General features: G+C 42.6%; 1 protein-coding gene and 2 long non-coding RNA genes across 3 annotated transcripts in view; 2 read left to right on the top strand and 1 right to left on the bottom strand.

Annotated features, from left to right (window-relative positions):
- Nucleotides 1-8,328, top strand: part of LOC133623287 (uncharacterized) — a 19,932-nt gene extending 11,604 nt beyond the window's left edge. The window contains exons 4-6 of the long non-coding RNA XR_009817870.1: nucleotides 850-910; nucleotides 1,432-1,572; nucleotides 7,870-8,328. This is a non-coding gene — a long non-coding RNA (uncharacterized lncRNA). The remainder of the gene's footprint in view (nucleotides 1-849; nucleotides 911-1,431; nucleotides 1,573-7,869) is intronic.
- On the bottom strand, nucleotides 2,334-16,484 carry LOC133623285 (uncharacterized). Its single transcript, XM_061986449.1, has 8 exons — nucleotides 16,344-16,484; nucleotides 10,844-11,008; nucleotides 7,867-8,031; nucleotides 5,519-5,683; nucleotides 3,421-3,497; nucleotides 3,264-3,332; nucleotides 3,029-3,173; nucleotides 2,334-2,901 (listed from the first exon to the last, which is right to left on the bottom strand). Exons 2-8 carry the CDS (start codon nucleotides 10,994-10,996, stop codon nucleotides 2,812-2,814), a joined length of 864 nt encoding a protein of 287 aa, XP_061842433.1. The 5' UTR covers nucleotides 10,997-11,008; nucleotides 16,344-16,484; the 3' UTR covers nucleotides 2,334-2,811.
- LOC133623286 (uncharacterized) lies at nucleotides 9,523-21,138 on the top strand. Its single transcript, XR_012050748.1, has 5 exons — nucleotides 9,523-11,004; nucleotides 17,887-19,343; nucleotides 19,428-19,496; nucleotides 19,589-19,733; nucleotides 19,861-21,138. It is a non-coding gene; the product is annotated as an uncharacterized lncRNA (long non-coding RNA).

The raw sequence follows: 21,138 nt of genomic DNA, 5'->3' as shown, positions 1-21,138 counted from the left end.
AAGTAAGTACTTCAAACAAATATAAACAAACTTGGACAATATACTGGTTCAAAGTATTTATTAATGTACATAAATGTATGGAATAATGCCAGTTTTCTTTTACCCGAAGCCTACATTACTAATTGACCTAATCGGATGTCAAATAAATAGATAATAGACATTAAAATTAACAATACATCAGAGAGTGCAATGGGGAAACATAATACAGAGTTAACACTAACCGCATAATAGAAGAACAAGGCAAAACAGCACGGTGGTGTAGGGGTTATTGTGCTGCCTCACAATACGAAGGTCCTGGGTTCGATCCTGCGCTCGGGATCTTTCTGTGTGGAGTTTGCATGTTCTCCAGGCTTCCTCCCACCTCCAAAACCATGCACCTGGGGATAGGTTGATTGGCAACACTAAATTGGCTCTAGTGTGTGAATGTTGTCTGTCTATCTGTGTTGGCCCTGCGATGAGATGGCGACTTGTCCAGGGTGTACCTCGCCTTCTGCTCGATTGTAGCTGAGATAGGCTCCAGCGCCCCCCGCGACCCCAAAGGGAATAAGCGGTAGAAAATGGATGGATGGAGGGATGGAAGACAAAACAATAAGCAATATAGTGAGAGACTGCAAAATTAAGTTCTTCAATCAAATAGGATTTGAACAATGTTTTTTTTTTTTTTTTAAATCATTGTTTATTTTATGGATATGTTCGCTAATACATTTGAGGAAAAGTTAAGCCCATTAACTGATATTTTTTTAGCTACATTTTGGTAAAAAAAAAAAAGACGATTTCTTTAGATATTTCTTGTTTTAATGTGACTCGTTTATAATTAATGTTTTGATAATTTTGCCTTTTCTTTCCCAGTTAATAGAAATATTCTGAGTTTGTGCTTTATTCATGAACTGGCGAGAGGACTACAGCATAGGTATGTACCTTTTATTGTTCAAATGTTTACAACTTTATTAGCCATGAATGAATATTTAACTCTACTTCACACAATACCAAAATAACCCAAATGTATTATAATTTTCTTTATTAGTTGAGTAAGTTTGTCCATTTAAAATTAATGGTAGTTTACAAAACACAGGATAAGTTGTAAAATTCATTTGTGCTGGCACATATGGGTGCCAGCACATGGATGGGTGCTTTACAATTGGACGCATCATCAGTAGTGTGCCCCTGGGTCACTGGGCGTTTCGGCCTTATCACTAGACGCCCTCTCCAGGGGTGGCCAGCCACAGGGTGATCGGCCCAGGGCTTGCGTCAATCCCAATTGATCATGAGTTGCTTGGTGTTGAGCAGTAGACTTCTCATGGGACTATGCATGGCAGGGGCGTCCTTTTCCCTGAGTCAAGCCTAAGCTGACCGCGTATAGAGAGCTGATTTTAAATTTTCCTAAATGTTTAACAATTCACAGTCACAGTTTCCCCTTGCTGCTCTTCACAGTCGCACACAGTGTTATGTCTGGACGGAAGAAGAAGGAAGAAAGTGACAAACAGCATCAGAGAGCTTCAAAACATTGTTGCCATGGACAAATCTGATGGCGTCACATGCACAAAAACCAACCTTGCATCCTCCTCTCTGCAGGTTGGAGAATCTTCATAAATATTAATTCCACTGCTATTTGACTAAATGGACTTTATGTACTCCCAGAACAAATGTTGCACACATACTGTGGGAATGGCACTGTCAAAATATGTCAAGTAGCACTTTTTGGCAAGTTAGCTGAAATGAAGGCAAAAATGTCATTCGTCTTGATTTTATTTTATTAATTTATCAGATTTAATGTCACTTTGATTTATATTTAGAGAGAGTTGCTCACACTGTGAATCACACCGAGTACATTAGTTTAGCAACTAATGTCTAGGTATCAACAGCTGGTTTTTTTTTGTTTGTTTTTTGCTGAATCAGGTTCATAAGCCAATCAGAACAGAGATACAAATGCACAGTTAAGAGTATGTAATGCAATGTATCAGCTCTGAAATTAAATTGTTAGACGGAGCTTTAACGTTAACTTCTTTTATTCTAATTGGCTTTAATTTGGACTTAAATATACATTGAATAATTTTCAACAACCATTTAAACTCCAAAAACATTTACCAAGAGACTTGGCTGACAATGTGCACCTCTCTGGGAGGGCCGTGACCCTGTTGACCCTTCCACGTGCTGCATCTCCACTACTAGAAATTGAGGGCCCAACAGTCACCATGCAGTGTACACCACACCAGCTCACCCTGCAAACTTGTGTTGCATGATGTGCACCTTCAACCTCCCAAACATAAATTCACACATTTATAGTTTGTTCACAAAGACAAATATTTTTTTATTAAAATAATAATCATAAAGTCATAAATTATCACAAAAAGTACAAAATATAATAGAATATGTATATACAGTATAAGCATAAAAAGGAATAAATACAATATAATTATATATTTATATGCAGTGCACATGTTTTTCAAATACTAACTTCCAAACTCTCTCTTCCCTCAACACACTCTCAAAACTACATACATTTATACATAAATAAGACACCAGAATATGAACAAAATACACACCTGTACATTATGTATAACTCTACCAAGAAGCTCCCCTAGTGGTTGTGGCCTTAAACAACCGTGTTTTTAATTATGAGCTGAAACAGTTAACTATTGCTGTTGTTGCTATTGTTGGTTGGTGAGCATCCTGTCGGATCTTATTTGGTGGTCGGGTAGGGTGGGTGATGATGATCGGGGGGGGCAGTCATGTATGACATGTTTTGCAGTCACTTCCGGCAAATCATAGCCACAGCCCGAATAATCTTGGCAAGCCAATATTTCATGCCGTCTAAGTGCTGCTACTGCTCCTCCTGCGACGTAGCTCCTCATCAGCCATTATATAATATTTATTCTGTTCATCCATTGTCATTGATCTCCACTGTGGACACAACACACATGATAATTAGTAAAGTGATCCTCCACCTTTTTGCGACTAAAGCCTATTTTCAGTGACTGCTGTCATCCATTCACACTATTTCCTCACATGGTCGAAAGCTGTGACTTACTATCTGGCCTAGGATGGTGTTGACTTCGGTGCTCCTTTTGACGTTCATGGCCGCCGCCACGCTTTGCCTGTTCTCTTTCAAGAACATCATGAAGGCATTGGGCGGTTTCTTAATGTGGTCCTCTTTTTCATGCCTCTTCCTCCTTCTGCAGAAAGATGGTCTAAGCGCACGTTCCACTTCTATGTCTACAAAGACAATGCCGTTAAACATGAAAGATGAAAAAGCCCAAACTTACTTTGCCTTGGAGGGTTTTGGTGCAGGTGCTGTGACTCGAGGGGCTGGCAAGATCTGATAGACCACCTTTCTGTTCCGACATGGACACTTGTGTTATTACAAAGATGCAAACAGGGCTTATGTGTTTTAATGGATGCCTATATGTGTGAGTTTCTTACATCGTTCTGATGGGATAGAGATTTTGTAACGACAGGTTGATGCCTGGGTGCAGCGTATTGGCGGCTGTGGTGGACATCTGGAGACACAAAAACACACACACAAGTGGTAAAATTGAATGTAATGATGTCAAGTGTCTACTGCACAGGCTTCACTAAAAACATATTGGTGTATCTATTTTGCCAGACATTTTGCTGAATGTCTTTAATTGGCAATGGAGGAAAGGAATACGTGTGTGTGTGTGTGTGTGTGTGTGTGTGTGTGTGTGTGTGTGTGTGTGTGTGTGTGTGTGTGTGTGTGTGTGTGCGTCTGTGTGGTTACAGAAGTTTCTGTTTAATGGTAATTTTGCATTAAATGTATTGTACCATATAGCATAGCACATGTAACGATGTTCTTTAGACTGCTTGCTAAGATTAAACAGCGCCCCTGCTGGTTGCAGTCAAGCAGTGCATTAAACTTCACCCCTAATTTCTTCAAGATCAGTTGATGAAGATTATCAGGAGGAAAGGAAGAGAGACAAGTTATACTTTGTTAAATATGTAATGTTTTTCCTCTAATGCAGTGGTTCTCAAACTTTTTTTGTCATCCCCCACTTTGGACAAGGGGGAGTTTTCAAGCCCCACCTGCCCCCATCGCCCCAACAGAACGCTAATGCCAAGCTTAACATTTTCAAATTTATTGAACATCAAGTAACATCATGTTGTGTACATTCAAACTCAATAACATAAAATAACATCAAGTTCAATAATAAATAAAATAACTTGCATCAAGTTCAATAATAAATAAAACAAAATTGTTATAACTTGCATCAAGTTCAATAATAAATCAAAAAGAGTGTTATAAGTTGCATCAAGTTCAATAATAAATCAAATAAAAGTGTTATAACTTGCATCAAGTTCAATAATAAATCAAATAAAAGTGTTATAACTTGCATCAAGTTCAATAATAAATCAAATAACTTGCATCAAGTTCAATAATAAATAAAATAAAAGTGCCACTTTGCAATCTTTTCAAAAAAAGAGGAGCTATGCATTTGGCAAGACAGGGCAAGTGACAGCACTTTGCCCCAGGAGAGCCACTTTGCTTCACTGTGAAACAGCACGGCTGTATGATCAGTTCCCATTTCCTTACACAGTGCAGAGAACAGTCGCGCTTTCAGTGGTCGTGTTTTGATCAAATTTACCGCGCTCACAACATGTTAAAACCTCATTGAGTTCGGGGCTGAGCTGCCTTGACGCGAGTGCTTCCCGGTGAATGACACAGTGTGTCCAATGCGCATTTGGCACAACCCTCTTTATTAGAGACTGCAGCTTGTTTCTTGACCCTGCCATGGTCTGTGTGCCATCAGAGCAAAAGCCCACACAGTTTTCCCATTTAAGGTTGTGTTCTTTGAGGAAACTGTCCATTATCTTGAACAGCTCATCAGCAGTGGCTCTATTTTTTATGTATTTGCAAAACAGCAAATCCTCGCACAGTGACTCGCCATTCACAAAGCGGACGTATGCGATAAACAGGCAGTCTTTATTGCTGTCAGTTGCTTCGTCCACTTGTAAAGCAAAACGACTTTCTTTTAATTTGCCTACGAGTTGTTCCTCAAGATCACTTGCAATGTCGCATATACGTCTCGCCACTGCGTCGTTTGACAGTGGGACAGCTTTTAATTTTGCTAGGCTTGTCTCGTCAAATTTGTTCCGCTTAGCCCCGCCCCCATTAGTTACTGTTGCTATGTCTGTCAAACTTTCGCTCCTCCCTAGAAATTTAAAGCCTACAGGAAAAATAAGTAATTTACATTTATTTATATAGCAGATTTCACTGACAGAATCACAAAGTGATTTACAGTGTGTATAGAAAATGAAAGCATAGTAAAAAAAAAATCTAAGAATATAATTTAAAAAAAAAAAAAAGTGAAATATCCTCCCGTTCCTCGCGCCCCACCTGTCATGTCTCTATTCCCCACCAGTGGGGAATAGAGACACTTTGAGAAACGCTGCTCTAATGAGACCCGCTTGTTAAAGTTAAAGTACCAATGATTGTCACACACACACTAGGTTTGGCAAATTGATTTGTCAGTAAAAGCATTTTTATTTGTGATCTACTCACTTGGTTGTACGAGTCCAGTTGAGCAGGTTCCAGGGTGCAAGGAGGAGTAGGAGGAGGTGAGCAGTCTGCAATAACCTCCATAAGGGTGCTGCTGATCTCCTCCCATGTCATCCCCTCGATGGCACCCTGGAATGTGTTCACAAGCTGCTCCATTGTTAAAGGTCTCTGTTACACACAAAAGACACAAAGAAGATTATAAGACATTTTGGTCAGTATAAACAACACACACTACATTATACTTTGGGAGCTATGCTGACAGGGGGCTTGTACCCCTGGTAGCTCTAAGCAAGCCAGACAGGTCAAAGGCGAGACACCAAACAAAACCCAGTCCACTTAGCTAGCCTGGCAGCAGGGGCTGGTAGGCTAAGTTCAGGGCATGTCTGCTGTCACAGTACCTGAAATGGCCCGTCTCAGCCGCCCGGTGAGCAGAGGAGCACATCGCCAATGGTCACGGGGCAATAGACCTAGATAGTTGGTCACTGCGGGGCAACTCACAAGCTACACTAACTCTCGCACACATAAGTGTGTTTACTGCAGTACTTGGCATTGGATCTGAGATGGACTGTGCCTCACCTCACAAATCAGCCCTCATTGATGCAGAACTACTTTGCCTCAACATCTCCATCGCTGCCCTTAGTGAAACCTGGTTGACCGGTGTTGGCTCTGTCCAGGAAAAAAACTACACCTTATTCTGGAATGGTTTCCCAGATGGCGACAGACCAATGCATGGCGCTGGCTTTGCAATTCAAAACAAGCTCTTGCTCTAAGTGGAAAAAGGTGGGGATGCAATCGTGTCTGTTTTATACCAACTGTTTGTCTCTTGCTGGAACAATGGATATCTCCCAGATGTCTTAGGAGATGCAAACATCTTCACCATCTATAAAAACAAAGGGGACCGTGCAGACTGTAACAACTACAGAGGAATTTCTCTGCTCAGTGTTGCCGGAAAGATATTTGCTTGAACTGTTCTCCCACGACTACAAGTCCTTGCAAACCGTATCCTCCCTGAAAGCTAATGTGGGTTTCGAACCGGTCACTCCACAGTAGACATGGTGTTCTGTGTTCGACAATTACAGGAAAAGTGCAACAACAACCTCTGTTTCTGGTGTTTGTGGACTTGACTAAGGCCTTTGACTTCATCAGCCGATATGGACTCTTCTTTGTTCTGCAAAGACTTGGCTGCCCCCTAAACTGCTGAAGAAGATGACTGAATATCATGATGGCATGAAGGCAATGGTACAATTTGAAGGCACTCGCTCTGACGAATTCCAGATGAGATGTGGGGTGAAGCAGGGTTGCTCCTACCCTCTTTGGAATATTTTTCTCTGCCCTACTACGTCGCGCTTTACCCGAAGACTCTGGCATCCTCTTACATAACCGCAGCTCAGGAAAACTTTTCAATCCATCCAGACTGCGGGCTAAGACCAAAGTCCATCATGTCATGGTGCGTGAAATGCTTTATGCTGATGATGTTGTCTTTGCCTCTCACTCAGAGGCTGAACTACAACTGCTCTGCACATCTTTTGACTCTCCATGTCAAGAGTTCGGAATGCAGATTATCTTAAAAAAGACAGTTGTCCTTGACCAACCTGCAACCCTTAACCCTGCTATCTCCATCTCCAACACACCTCTATCTGTGGAGGACAATTTCACCTACCTGTGATCCACAGTCTCCAGCACCAACAATCTTGATGCAAAACTTGACATGTGCATTGGGACGCCATCGTCAATTTTTAGGAAATTGAGAAAGCGTGGCTGGCACAACAATAACCTTTCCTTGCTCCTCAAAGTATGTGTAAACCACACATGTGTACTTAGTACCTTACTATACGTATCTGAGTCATGGACAACATACAGCAGGAACGAACATCGCCTCAATGCATTTAATTTCCGCTGCCTTCGTTCCATACTGGGCATTTGTTGGAAGGACCATGTAACCAACTCACTCATACTACAGAAAACGGGCTCCTGTGACCTGTACACAATTCTTAGCCAAAGCCATGGATGACGCTCGCGTCCCCAAACTCTTATTGTATGGCAAACTAGCAAATTCCCCTCGCAAACAAGGTCGTCCTTGCCTACGTTTTAAAGATGTAATCAAGAGGGACCTGAAATATTTCTCCATCAACATTGACAACAAGTAGGCTCTTGCAAGTGAAAGATCCAACTGGCGTGCAGCAATTAACAAAGGCTGCAGAGTCTCTCAAGAGGCATACAAGTGATTCTTGGAAGAGAGACGCTTAACACGGGAAGCAGTTCATCGCATGCGACAGGAACGGCCCTAGTAGTAGTAGTAGTAGTAGTAGTTGATGTGTCAGTAAAAGCATTTATATTTGTGATCTACTCACCAGGTTGTATGAGTCCAGTTGAGCAGGTTCCAGGGGGCAAGGAGGAGTAGGAGGAGGAGAGCAGTCTGCAATAACCTCCATAAGGGTGCTGCTGATCTGCTCCCATGTCATCCCCTCGATGGCACCCTGGAAAGTGTGCAGAAGCTGCTCCATTCTCGAAGGTCTCTGTTACACACAAAAGACACAAAGAAGAGTATGAGACATTTTGGTCAGGATAAACAACACACACTACATTATACTTTGGTGTCAAGGCGCCTCTATTGGCATTAAATCCCACAACACTCTGACTCTGATCATATAATACTCTGATTTATTAAAGGGGCTGTTTGCAAAATTTACACAGATGCCTATAGAGGGCGCTAACTTTCCAATGTATTTTACACAGTATATCACTCCCTCTTAATCAGGGGTCTCAGACACGCGGAGACGTTATTTTGCGGCCCGCACCTTAATATGAAAATTTAATGTTAGTGCGGCCCGCAAGTTTTATAAGAATGGCGCTTGACAGCGTCATACTTGCCAACCCTCCCAATTTTTCCGTGAGACTCCTGAATTTCAGGGCAACCATTCTCTCGAATGTCTGCCGGTTTTCACCCAAACAACAATATTAAGGGCGTGCCGTGATGGCACTGCCTTTAGCACCCTCTACAACCTGTACAAACAGCGTGCCAGCCCAGTCACATGTTGTATTTGGCTTATGTACACACACGTAAGTGACTGCAAGACATACTTGATCAACAGCCACACAGGTCACACTGAGGGTGGCCGCATAAACAACTTTAACACTGTTACAAATATGTGCCACACTGTGAACCCACACCAAACAAAAATGACAAACACATTTCGGGAGAACATCCGCACCGTAGCACAACATAAACACAACAGAACAAATACGCAGAACACCTTGCAGCCCTAACTCTTCCGGGTAACAATATACACCCCCGCTACCACCAAACCCCGCCCCCCAACCCTGCCCCCCCACACACATCAAGGCCCCCCCCCCCCTCCGCGTCGGTTGAGGTGGGGGGGGGTTGGTGGCAGCGGGAGTGTATACTGTAGCCCGGAAGAGTTAGGGCTGCAAGGTGTTCTGGGTATTTGTTCTGTTGTGTTTATGTTGTGTTACGGTGCGGATGTTCTCCCGAAATGTGTTTGTCATTCTTGTTTGGTGTGGGTTCACAGTGTGGCGCATATGTTTGTAACAGTGTTAAAGTTGTTTATACGGCCACCCTTAGTGTGACCTGTATGGTTGTTGACCAAGTATGTCTTGCAGTCACTTACCTATGTCTGCAGAAGCCTCATACAACATTTGACTGGGCCGGCACGCTGTTTGTATGGTGAAAAAGCGGACGCGACGACAGGTTGTAGAGGACGTTAAAGAGAGTGCCATCACGGCACGCCCTTAATGTTGTTGTCCGGGTGAAAATCGGGACAAATTCCATACTTGCCAACCCTCCCAAATTCTCCGGGAGACTCACGAATTTCAGTGCCTCTCCCGAAAATGTCCCGGGACAACCATTCTCCCGAATTTCTCCCGATTTCCAGCCGCACTTAAGGCACGCCCCCTCCAGGTCCTTACGGACCTGATTGAGGACAGCCTGTCATCACGTCTGCTTGGCGAACCAAAAACCGTATCCTCCCTGAAAGCTAATGTGGGTTTCGAACCGGTGACTCCACAGTAGACATGGTGTTCTGTGTTTGACAATTACAGGAAAAGTGCAACAACAACCTCTGTTTCTGGTGTTTGTGGACTTGACTAAGGCCTTTGACTTCATCAGCCGATCTGGACTCTTCTTTGTTCTGCAAAGACTTGGCTGCCCCCCCTAAACTGCTGAAGAAGATGACTGAATATCATGATGGCATGACGGCAATGGTACAATTTGAAGGCACTCGCTCTGACGAATTCCAGATGAGATGTGGGGTGAAGCAGGGTTGCTCTTACCCTCTTTGGAATATTTTTCTCTGCCCTACTACGTCGCGCTTTACCCGAAGACTCTGGCATCCTCTTACATAACCGCAGCTCAGGAAAACTTTTCAATCCATCCAGACTGCGGACTAAGACCAAAGTCCATCATGTCATGGTGCGTGAACTGCTTTATGCTGATGATGTTGTTTTTGCCTCCCACTCAGAGGCTGAACTACAACTGCTCTGCAGATCTTTTGACTCTCCATGTCAAGAGTTCGGCCTGCAGATTATCTTAAAAAAGACAGTTGTCCTTGACCAACCTGCAACCCTTAACCCTGCTATCTCCATCTCCAACACACCTCTATCTGTAGAGGACAAATTCACCTACCTGGGATCCAAAGTCTCCAACACCAACAACCTTGATGCAAAACTTGACATGAGCATTGGAAGGCCATCGTCAATTTTTAGCAAATTGAGAAAGCGTAGCTGGCACAACAAGAACATTTCCTTGCTCCTCAAAGTATGTGTAAACCACACGTGTACTTAGTACCTTACTATACGTATCTGAGTCATGGACAACATACCGCAGGAACGAACATCGCCTCAATGCATTTAATGTCCGCTGGCTTCGTTCCATACTGGGCATTTGTTGGAAGGACCATGTAACCAACTCACTCATACTACAGAAAACGGGCTCCTGTGACCTGTACACAATTCTTAGCCAAAGCCATGGATGACGCTCGCGTCCCCAAACTCTTATTGTATGGCAAACTAGCCAATTCTCCGCGCAAACAAGGTTGTCCTTGCCTACGTTTTAAAGATGTAATCAAGAGGGACCTGAAATATTTCTCCATCAACATTGACAACAAGTAGGCTCTTGCAAGTGAAAGATCCAACTGGCGTGCAGCAATTAACAAAGGCTGCAGAGTCTCTCAAGAGGCATACAAGTGATTCTTGGAAGAGAGACGCTTAACACGGGAAGCAGTTCATCGCATGCGACAGGAACAGCCCTAGTAGTAGTAGTAGTAGTAGTTGATGTGTCAGTAAAAGCATTTATATTTGTGATCTACTCACCAGTTTGTATGAGTCCAGTTGAGCAGGTTCCAGTGGGCAAGGAGGAGTAGGAGGAGGAGAGCAGTCTGCAATAACCTCCATAAGGGTGCTGCTGATCTGCTCCCATGTCATCCCCTCGATGGCACCCTGGAAAGTGTGCAGAAGATGCTCCATTCTTGAAGGTCTCTGTTACACACAAAAGACACAAAGAAGAGTATGAGACATTTTGGTCAGGATAAACAACACACACTACATTATACTTTGGAGTCAAGGCGCCCTCTATTGGCATTAAAACCCACAACATTCTGACTCTGATCATATAATACTCTGATTTATTAAAGGGGCTGTTTGCAAAATTTACACAGATGCCTATAGAGGGCGCTAACTTTCCAATGTATTTTTCACAGTATATCACTCCCTCTTAAGCAGGGGTCTCAGACACGCGGAGACGTTATTTTGCGGCCCGCACCTTAATATGAAAATGTAATGTTAGTGCGGCCCGCAAGTTTTATATGAATGGCGCTTGACAGCGTCATACTTGCCAACCATCCCAATTTTTCCGTGAGACTCCTGAATTTCAGGGCAACCATTCTCTTCAATGTCTGCCAGTTTTTACCCAAACAACAATATTAAGGGCGTGCCGTGATGGCACTGCCTTTAGCACCCTCTAAAACCTGTACAAACAGCGTGCCAGCCCAGTCACATGTTGTATTTGGCTTCTGTACACACACGTAAGTGACTGCAAGACATACTTGATCAACAGCCACACAGGTCACACTGAGGGTGGCCGTATAAACAACTTAAACACTGTTACAAATATACACCGCACTGTGAACCCACACCAAACAAGAATGACAAACCCCCCCCCCTCTGAGGTGTGTGTGGGGGGGGGGGGGGATTTGGTGGTAGCGGGAGTGTACTGTGACAGCAGACATGCCCTTCTTGTTTGGTGTGGGTTCACAGTGTGGAGCATATTTGTAACAGTGTTAAAGTTGTTTATACGGCCACCCTTAGTGTGACCTGTATGGCTGTTGACCAAGTATGTCTTGCAGTCACTTACCTGTGTCTGCAGAAGCCTCATACAACATGTGACTGGGCCGTCACGCTGTTTGTATGGTGAAAAAGCGGACGCGACGACAGGTTGTAGAGGACGTTAAAGAGAGTGCCATCACGGCACGCCCGTAATGTTGTTGTCCGGGTGAAAATCGGGACGAATTCCATACTTGCCAACCCTCCCGAATTCTCCGGGAGACTCCCGAATTTCAGTGCTTCTCCCGAAAATCTCTGGGGACAACCATTCTCCCGATTTTCTCCCGATTTCCAGCCGGACTTAAGGCACGCCCCCTCCAGATCCCTACGGACCTGATTGAGGACAGCCTGTCGTCACGTCTGCTTGGCCAACCAAAAAGTAACCACAGAACAGTAGAAACCACAGAACAGTAGTGTTATGTGGTTACTTTTTAGTTGGCCAAAGGTTTACGTTGTATTGCGCACCCTGACGGCAAGTGTGGGAGTCGGTTCTGAAGTATGAAGTAAAGAGACGTAACTTCGTCACCTCGCCTGGTTATTGACTCCAACCCAGAATATTACACTGCCCATACCTATGCTTCTTCAAAGGCTGTGCTACTGGCTGCAAAGCATTGCACTTTCAAATACAACAAGGAGTAGAGAGGAGTGTTATGCACTGTAAAAAATTTTTTTGTAAAAAAACAGTCATCTACTGGCAGCTATGGCTGCCTAACGAAAACCATAAAATTAAAGTAAAACATTGTAAACCAAATAATGATCAAAAACATTATATTTCCAGAAATTTTCATGAAACGTTTTGCGGAAAAATATCGTAATTTTACAGATTTTTACTAAATTATTAAGATCAACCACCTTTAATAAAGTGACGCTGCAAACAGTTCTGCAGAAAAATACCTTTATTCTACAGAGTTTTTCCAAATTATTACGATCAAACACCTTTAAGGAAGTGACAATGCTGGCAGTTCCACAGAAAAATACCATTATTTTACAGATTTTTTCTGAATTGTTAAGATCAACCACCTTTAATAAAGTGACGATGCAAACAGTTCTGCAGACAAATACCTTTATTCTACAGCAGGGGTGTCAACTCTGGCCCGCGGGCCATATTTGGCCCACCGTGTAATTTCACTTGGCCCTTGAGGCGATATCTAAAGCTGGCCCGCCGATTAGATATTGCGGCGGTGCCGCGGTAACACCGCATTCACCGCTAATTCTAATACTTGCCAATCCTCCCGGGAGTCTTACAAACTTCAGCGCCCCTCCCGAAAATCGTCAGGTCTGCTTTTCAGCCAGTCCAATGAGTGCTGGCCCAGTCACATAACATGTGCGGCTTCTGCACGCACACACAATTGAATGCAACGCATACTTCATCAACAGCGATACAGGTTACACTGAGGGTGGCCGTATAAACAACTTTAACACTGTTAGAAATATACGCCCCACTGTGAATCCACACCAAACACGAATGACAAACACATTTCGGGAGAACATCCGCACCGTAACACAACATAAACACAACAGAACAAATACCCAGAACACCTTGCAGCCCTAACTCTTCCGGGCTACAATATACACCCCCGCTACCACCAAACCCCGCCCCCCAACCCTGCCCCCCCCCCCCCCACACATCAAGCGCGCCCCCCCCCCCCCCCACACTGAGGTGGGGGGGGGCAGGGTTGGGGGGCGGGGTTTGGTGGTAGCGGGGGTGTATTTTGTAGAGTTCCGGAAGAGTTAGTGCTGCAAAGCATTCTGGGTATTTGTTCTGTTGTGTTTATGTTGTGTTACGGTGCGGATGTTCTCCCGAAATGTGTTTGTCATTCTTGTTTGGTGTGGGTTCACAGTGTGGCGCATATTTGTAACTGTGTTAAAGTTTTTTATACTTGCACCCTCAGTGTAACCCGTATCGCTGTTGATCAAGTATGCGTTGCATTCACTCGTGTGTGCGTACCGAAGCCGCACATATCTTGTGACTGAGTCTGAACGATATTAGAATGGATGAAAAGCGGACGTGACGACAGCTCGTAGAGTATGTTTAAGGCAGTGCATTTACGGCACGCCCCCAAGACTGTGGACGAGATATAATGACTGTTGAACACCTTCGTTCGATAATGAAGGTTGCCTCAGCTCAAAGCCTGAGCCCTGACATTAATGAACTAGCATCCAAGAAAAGATGCCAGGTATCTGGCTTGGGCACATCAGATTAGATCAGTGTGTTGCAAACTGAGCAGTTTAAAGTCCTGAATGGTTGTTTTATTCATTGTTATTTTATTTTCAAATTTATTAGCCTGTGGAAAAAGTTAATGTTGATATTTACCTCAGAAGGCTGCATATAGAAAAGAGGCATTCAATTTTTATTTAAATTGTATTAGATATGCTATTGATATTTTTTAATTATTATTATTATTATTTGAAACTCGATTTTGCATGTCACTATGAAGTTATATAAGCCTTGCTTGTTCAATATTCAATGCAAAACTTGTTTGGGTCCCTATTAAAAGGTTAATTTGTTCAACATTGGCCCGCGGCTTTGTTCAGTTTGAAATTTTGGCCCACTCTGTATTTGAGTTTGACACCCCTGTGTTAGATTGTTAGTATGGACATAGGCTTTTATATAACAAGCTACATGTTTAATGAAAGATAATTACTGTAATTTTACATGAATTTGAAAGTAATTTAAGAAAACAGAAAATGCTATGTATAATTAATTTGGTATTTTTCTGTAAAAAAAAAAAAAGAAATATACATAGTTTGTCATTACTGGCACATTACTTAAAATAACAGACGGATTGTTTATTTACAGATAATGTCTTTAATTCTACAATTTAATAAACTATTTAAAAAAAATAGAAAAATTACAGTAGAAATTTAGAGTGAAATAACCATAAAAATAGGATTTTTTTTTACAGTGTGTGTGTATATGTGTAAATAAATGAACATTGAAATTCAAGTATTTATTTTATTTATATGTATATATATATATATACATATATAATAAAATACATATATATATATATATATATATATATATATATATATATATATATATATATATATATATATATATAGCTAGAATTCACTGAAAGTCAAGTATTTAATATATATATATATATATATATATATATATATAAATATATATATATATATATATATATATATATATATATATATATATATATATATATATATATATAAGAAATACTTACATTTCAGTGAATTCTAGCTATAAATATATTCCTCCCCCCTTAACCGCGCCCCCCGGCCCCGCTCACCCCGACTCCGCCCACCTCAACCCCCACAATCTCCCGAATTTAAAGGTCTCAAGGTTGGCAAGTATGACAAATTCGGAAGACTGGTTGCCCCAGGAGATTGTCGGGAGGGGCACTGAAATTCGGGGGTCTCCCGGAAAAAAACGGGAGGGTTGGCAAGTATGTTGCTAGGGCGGGATAGCCGTTCAAAGAAGGTGAATTCATTAAAAAGTGCATGTTAGATTTTTTAAAGAAATATTTTCTTGCGGCCCAGCCTCACCCAGTTTCTGCATCCAGTGGCCCCCAGGTAAATTGAGTTTGAGACCCCTGCTCTTAAGGCTTCTCATACATTTGCACATAATTACCTAACACATGCACGCCCATTAGCTTTAGGTGTTGTTGGCTAATAATAGCAGTTTGGATTGCTCGAGTTAGCTGTCATTGATATTCTATCATAACAACATTACTGCAAATTGTTTGTCTTGGACTGCTTTTGTATCTGTGCAGACGCTCCCCACCAATCATTTTATTCGGGCTGGTAAAACATCCATCAATCCATCCATCCATTTCTACCTTTTGTCCCTTTTGGGGTCGCAGGGGGGTGCTGAAGCCTATCCCAGCTGCATTCGGGCGGGAGGCGGGGTACACACTAGACAAGTCGTCGTCTCATTTGCCAATTTATTGTTGCCAATCAACCTATCCCCAGGTGTATGTCTTTGGAGCCCCCGAGCCCGGGGATCGAACCCAGAACCTTCGTATTGTGAGGCACATGCATAGTCATATGACAGACAATTGTCAAATAAATGTGCTAAATCACCAATGGTAAAATAAGCTAGCCGGTGGTGTTCTGTTATGTGTTTTGCTTTGAAAAATGTTTCTGTGAGGAAGTTGCAAAAAGCACCTTTAAGTCTTTATCATTTAAAACAACATTTTCACTTGCTTATCTTTCAAACACCAACGTGAACTTATACAGTTTGAGTTGGAGTAGAGTCGTTATACAACTATGCTGAACAACGACGACGACCGTTACACATCTTATGCAGGAGTAATTGCATGTTTATACTTTCAAACCCAAATATATATTTCAAGCATATATTTTCTAGCATTAAGTTTGAGATATGTTGAGTTGTGGCAACCACTGAGAAGGTCAGTAAATTGTTATCTATTACCGTTGGAAATCAAAACCGTTTAAAAAGTTGATTTGATGGATGTGTGTTGCAATAACATATTTAAAAACAGTTACCTACCTAATCTTCCAAAGTGTGATTCTTCTGATGCTCAGGTGGATCAGCTCGAATATGCTACCTTAACGTTCGATGAAGAGCACGTTATAATTTTTCTTCAAATTTAAATCTCCACAGACGCACTGCCTACGTGATGATCGTACCTTCGTCTGCATTGATTGGTCGGGAACATGTACGATCCTGCACTTTCTATATCGCTCGTTCTCATTGGGTCAGTTGTAGCCAATCCGAGCCGGCTTTGGGCAAGTGGCCCATACTGAGACTGGTTGCCAGCCAATGACAGGACACAACTGACAAACGAACAATAACTGCCCGGCAAAAAAAATAAAAAAAAGTAACAGGCGAAGATGCTAACTCCACTGGTGTCCAAATCCAACGGGGATGCTAACCATCGATCTCCGGACTGAGGCCATCATGCTTACTACTAGGCCAAAGCTGGAGAAGGAAGGCCTTAGTACGGTCCTTGTCATAATTAAACATTAAGATGTGTGCATTGTTGTCATATAATGCTATTGAAACAGCATGCAGATGTTGAGTAAACAATTGTACTTGTCAGACGACCAAGTATAAACCAATCGGAAGAAAATATTGGTTAAAAGTAATGTTTTATTCCAATAAAAATAAATGAATGGTATAATACCAGTTTTCTCTTGCCCACCCCACTAATTGAAATCGAATATCTAACTTAAAAAAAAAAGTGTACTTAGTTATTTTAATGGGTCACAAGGCACATCAATTTCAAGCATTTTTTTTCCCCAAATATAACTTTATTTACACATAAACATGTCATTATACTTAATTAATCAGACACACTGATGTGTACAGATGGAATTAACCAGAAATGTATGCATTTTTGGTCTTTATCATTTTAAAAGATTTCAAATACAATTTAAAATTATTTTTAAAAGCAATTATGTCTTTAGATATTTAGCTTTATGGACACAGAATTTGGCTCGACAAGATTCATTCTTTTCATGTTTGGAAAAGGCATATCAAAAATTAAACAGAATTCAAAAACAGGTTTTAACCAAGCATGAAGACACATGGTTCCAAAACAGTTTAATTTCAATACATGATAACATATAGTCTGTGGTATACCACAACAAAATGTACACACTTTGTCCATGTTGAATCGACGCCTCAAAAACCATTTAGGTTAGATGTTGTGACTTTATCAGAGGTTTGACAGAAATGACCATGCAGGGGCCTCATGTATTAAGTGTTTTGTGGATTTCTGACTAAAAGATAGTGTATGGTCAAATCCAGAAAACACCATACACACAATTCAGATGTACTAAAGTGTGAAAGCGTATTAATCCAAGCCAAAGTATACACAGCCTGTAGAAATGTGCCTATACCAGCCATGAAGTTGGTGTGAGGCACTGCACATTTCCACATTCAGTAAAGTTCACTCTTGCTAAATGTCAACTTTGCCGTGAAAAAGCGAGTACACCAGGTTGTTGTGTGTAATACATGAGGCCCCTGCTCAGTAGGCTCAAAAAGGTGGGGAATAACTTTACTAATTGTCATGTTTTTGTGTCTACAGTGGAGATCAATGACCATGGATGAGCAGAACAAATATTATAATATGCCTGAGGGGGACCTATGCTGTCACAGGAGGAGCAGCAAGTGTCAACTGTTCCAGCTCACAATACAAAACACTATGCAGTTGTTTAGGGCCACAACCACTAGGGGAACTACAGTACTTACAGTATCATATTTTGTTCATATTGCAGTGCCTTATCGATATGTATATATGTCCTGGGTATGACACTAAACTGGATCCAGGTGGAGTAGGGATGTCGTGTGAGGGATCAGGGGCACCCATAAAAAGTGCACAGGTGACTTTTGCCAACAAATCTGTGACTGTTGAGTGTGATCGGCGCCACAAAACCGAGCAGGCCCTTTAGGCTTCTAGGGTTTTGGAACCTTCAAGTCCAAGTTGTCTTACAACTGGGATTGAGAACAGCACCAGTTGGGCTGACGCAATGTAAATGCATGCCTCCACTGTAATTGAGTCAACCAGCAGCTCGCTGCAAGCACCCTAACCAAAACCAACTCGTCTCCCCTCCCAATGTTGCAGTTGGATAAGGCAGGTGACCAAAGTGCGTGGGTCTCAGGTTCGCAACTTGTGAGCTACCCTAAAATAAAAACTCACACAAAGGTTATCTGTGGCAGAACAAAGTGCCTCAACTTCTGTACCCCACCAAAAAAGTCCTGTGGTGATGGCATTCTAGATGACGGGACAGGCTTGGTCAGCTGGAAGTCCCTAGTCTGGAGCCACACATAGTGAAGGTCGTTCTGTCCACAAGTTGTGGTGTTGTGGAAGTTAAGCAGCTCCAGGCACAACTGGGCTGACATATTTAGAAGTAAGGCAGCCCACTGTGAATGGAGAGACCCCTGGAAAAGGTGGGGCAAACAATGGTCACCACATCCTCCTCCAGACTCAAGCAATGTACGACTTTGTAGACATTTCCTTGAGACTGAGAAAGCTTTTCCCTTCCTGGGAAGTTACCTCTCCAGCGATTGCACTGTGCAGAAGGATATCGGCAACAGGATTCATGCTGCACATGCAGCGTTCGGGAGGCTCTCCAAACGTGGCTTCCTAAACTATAACCTTAGTTTCCACACCAAAATCTTTGTGTTCTGAGCCATCGTTCTTTCTGCCCTTCTTTATGGCTCTGAAGTGTGGCTTCTGTATCGACGGGATGTGAAAGCTGGAGCGTTTCCAACAGCAAAAACTTTGTGTGATCCTAAATATCAAATGGCAAGACCTCGTCACCAATGAATTTGTCCGAGGCAACCGCCCGAGCATCGAGGCAAAGATGGCACGACACAGCCTCCGCTGGACAGGACACGTCAGAATGCCCACAACCCGACTCCCTCGAATCCATTTTACCACTTGTGTGTGTGTGTGTTTGTGCCTCTAGATGTCCACCACAGCCGCCAATACGCTGCACCCAGGCATCAACCTGTAGAAAATCTCCATCCCATCAGAACGATGTAAGAAACACACACATAGGCATCCATTAAAACACACACGCCCTGTTTGCACCTTTGTAATAACATGTGTCCATGTCGAAACAGAAAGGTGGTGTATGAGATCTTGCCAGCCCGTCAAGTCACTGCACCTGCACCAAAACCTTCCAAGGCAAAGCAAGTTTGGGCTTTTTCTTCTTTCATGTTTAACGGCAGTGTCTTTATAGAAAAAGAAGTGGAACGTGTGCGCTTAGACCATCTTTCTGCAGAAGGAGGAAGAGGCATGAAAAAGAGGACCACATGAAGAAACCGCCCAATGCCTTCATGATGTTTTTAAAAGAGAACAGGCGAAGCGTGGCAGCTGGGATGAACATCAAAACTAGCACCGAAGTCAACACCATCCTAGGCCAGATAGTAAGTCCCAGCTTTCGACCATGTAAGGTTATAATGTGGATTGATGACAGCAGTCACTGAAAATAGGCTTTAGTCTCAAAAAGGTGGAGGATCACTTTACTAAATATCATGTTTGTTGTGTCCACAGTGGAGATCAATGACAATGGATGAGCAGAACAAATATTATAACATTGCTGATGAGGAGCTACGTCGCGGAGGAGCAGCAGCAGCACTTTGACGGTGTGACGAGCAAATTCCGTACTGCTTCTTCTCCAGAATACTCACCCCTCTAACGACAAAAATGACATCCTTAAAACCTTATTTGACCTTGGAGCACGGGGGAGCCAGGTTAGTGGCATTTAGGGTCCAAGCCGTTGTAGTATTATTGCTGGTAATGAACTCGCTGACCAGGACAGGGAGGGCGCACGCCTGGCCCAATCCAATGTTGACTCCCACTACCATTCAGCCAAAGCAGCGGTCAGACAGTGGACAGGGGCCGGTCCTATTCAGCACAAACAAACAGGGAGAATCTACGGTCAACGGGGAAAGAAGATCAACCGCACCGCGGACAACAGTCTCTCCAGACATGAACAGGCAACGCTTGGCCGACTACGCAGTGGGCACCATCCCAACTTGAAATATATAAAAATATCGCAACTTGTATCCGGCACATGACCCAGAGGAGCCTCCACACGATGATTCGACGACCACCTGAAGGTCCCTCTCCGCTACAACATTGACCATGCCAACTGGGAGACTGTCGCCGAAGATCGCCCTGAGTGGAGACGCACCATCATTTAAGTATCAGGCCGCATGGAAAATCAACAACGTTGTAAGGCAGAGACCAAAAGACAACAATGCAAAGAACGACTTCCCCTTCCCCGCTCACTACCCACACTTGTTCCCATCTCTTCTGCTCTGCTCTGGGCTTGAGCAGCCACATCAAACAACGTCACCCCACAAAGTGCAATTATTGAGACTCAAATGATCTGTTATAGAATTAAAATCACTCGGACAGGAGTGACTGCCTAGAAATGTTTATAGTTTTGTGCATGTAATGAGGGAAGACCGGTTTGGGGGTTAGTATTTGAAGAATTTATGCACTGCAGAATATATATGTATGTATGTAATGGGTTATTTGGACGACCTGGTCACGAGACAAGATACTGAAATGCACATGAAAAATCTAGACAAAGTGTTGAAAAGACTAAAAAGCCCTAATTCAAGAGCTAAGATAAAAGTGCTTTCTTTCAAAAGTGTGTCATATTTGGGACATGTCATTGATGCAGAAAGGATTCACATAGCATTTTCTAACTCCACCACTGACTGACGTAATTTCACTGTCGAGTTATTATTGAAAGTTTGTATCAAATTGGATGGATTTAGAAGTTTGAAAAAAAAAAGTTTGAGTGCCATAGGATGTGAC

The sequence above is a fragment of the Nerophis lumbriciformis genome, linkage group LG12 (genome assembly GCF_033978685.3).
Source record: "Nerophis lumbriciformis linkage group LG12, RoL_Nlum_v2.1, whole genome shotgun sequence".
NCBI classification, from domain to species: domain Eukaryota; kingdom Metazoa; phylum Chordata; class Actinopteri; order Syngnathiformes; family Syngnathidae; genus Nerophis; species Nerophis lumbriciformis.
The sequence above is the reverse complement of the archived record's forward strand: the minus strand, read 5'-3'. Positions and strand labels throughout refer to the sequence as shown.

What these genes read in the sequence shown, in the direction of transcription:
- LOC133623285 (XM_061986449.1), bottom strand. Translation starts at nt 10,996, where the DNA reads ATGGAGCATCTTCTGCACACTTTCCAGGGTGCCATCGAGGGGATGACA. An exon ending in AACTGGACTCATACAAACTG is followed by an intron (nt 8,032 to 10,843) that starts GTGAGTAGATCA and finishes TGTGTGTAACAG; the next exon opens with AGACCTTCGAGAATGGAGCA. An exon ending in CTCTATCCCATCAGAACGAT is followed by an intron (nt 3,333 to 3,420) that starts GTAAGAAACTCA and finishes ATGTCGGAACAG; the next exon opens with AAAGGTGGTCTATCAGATCT.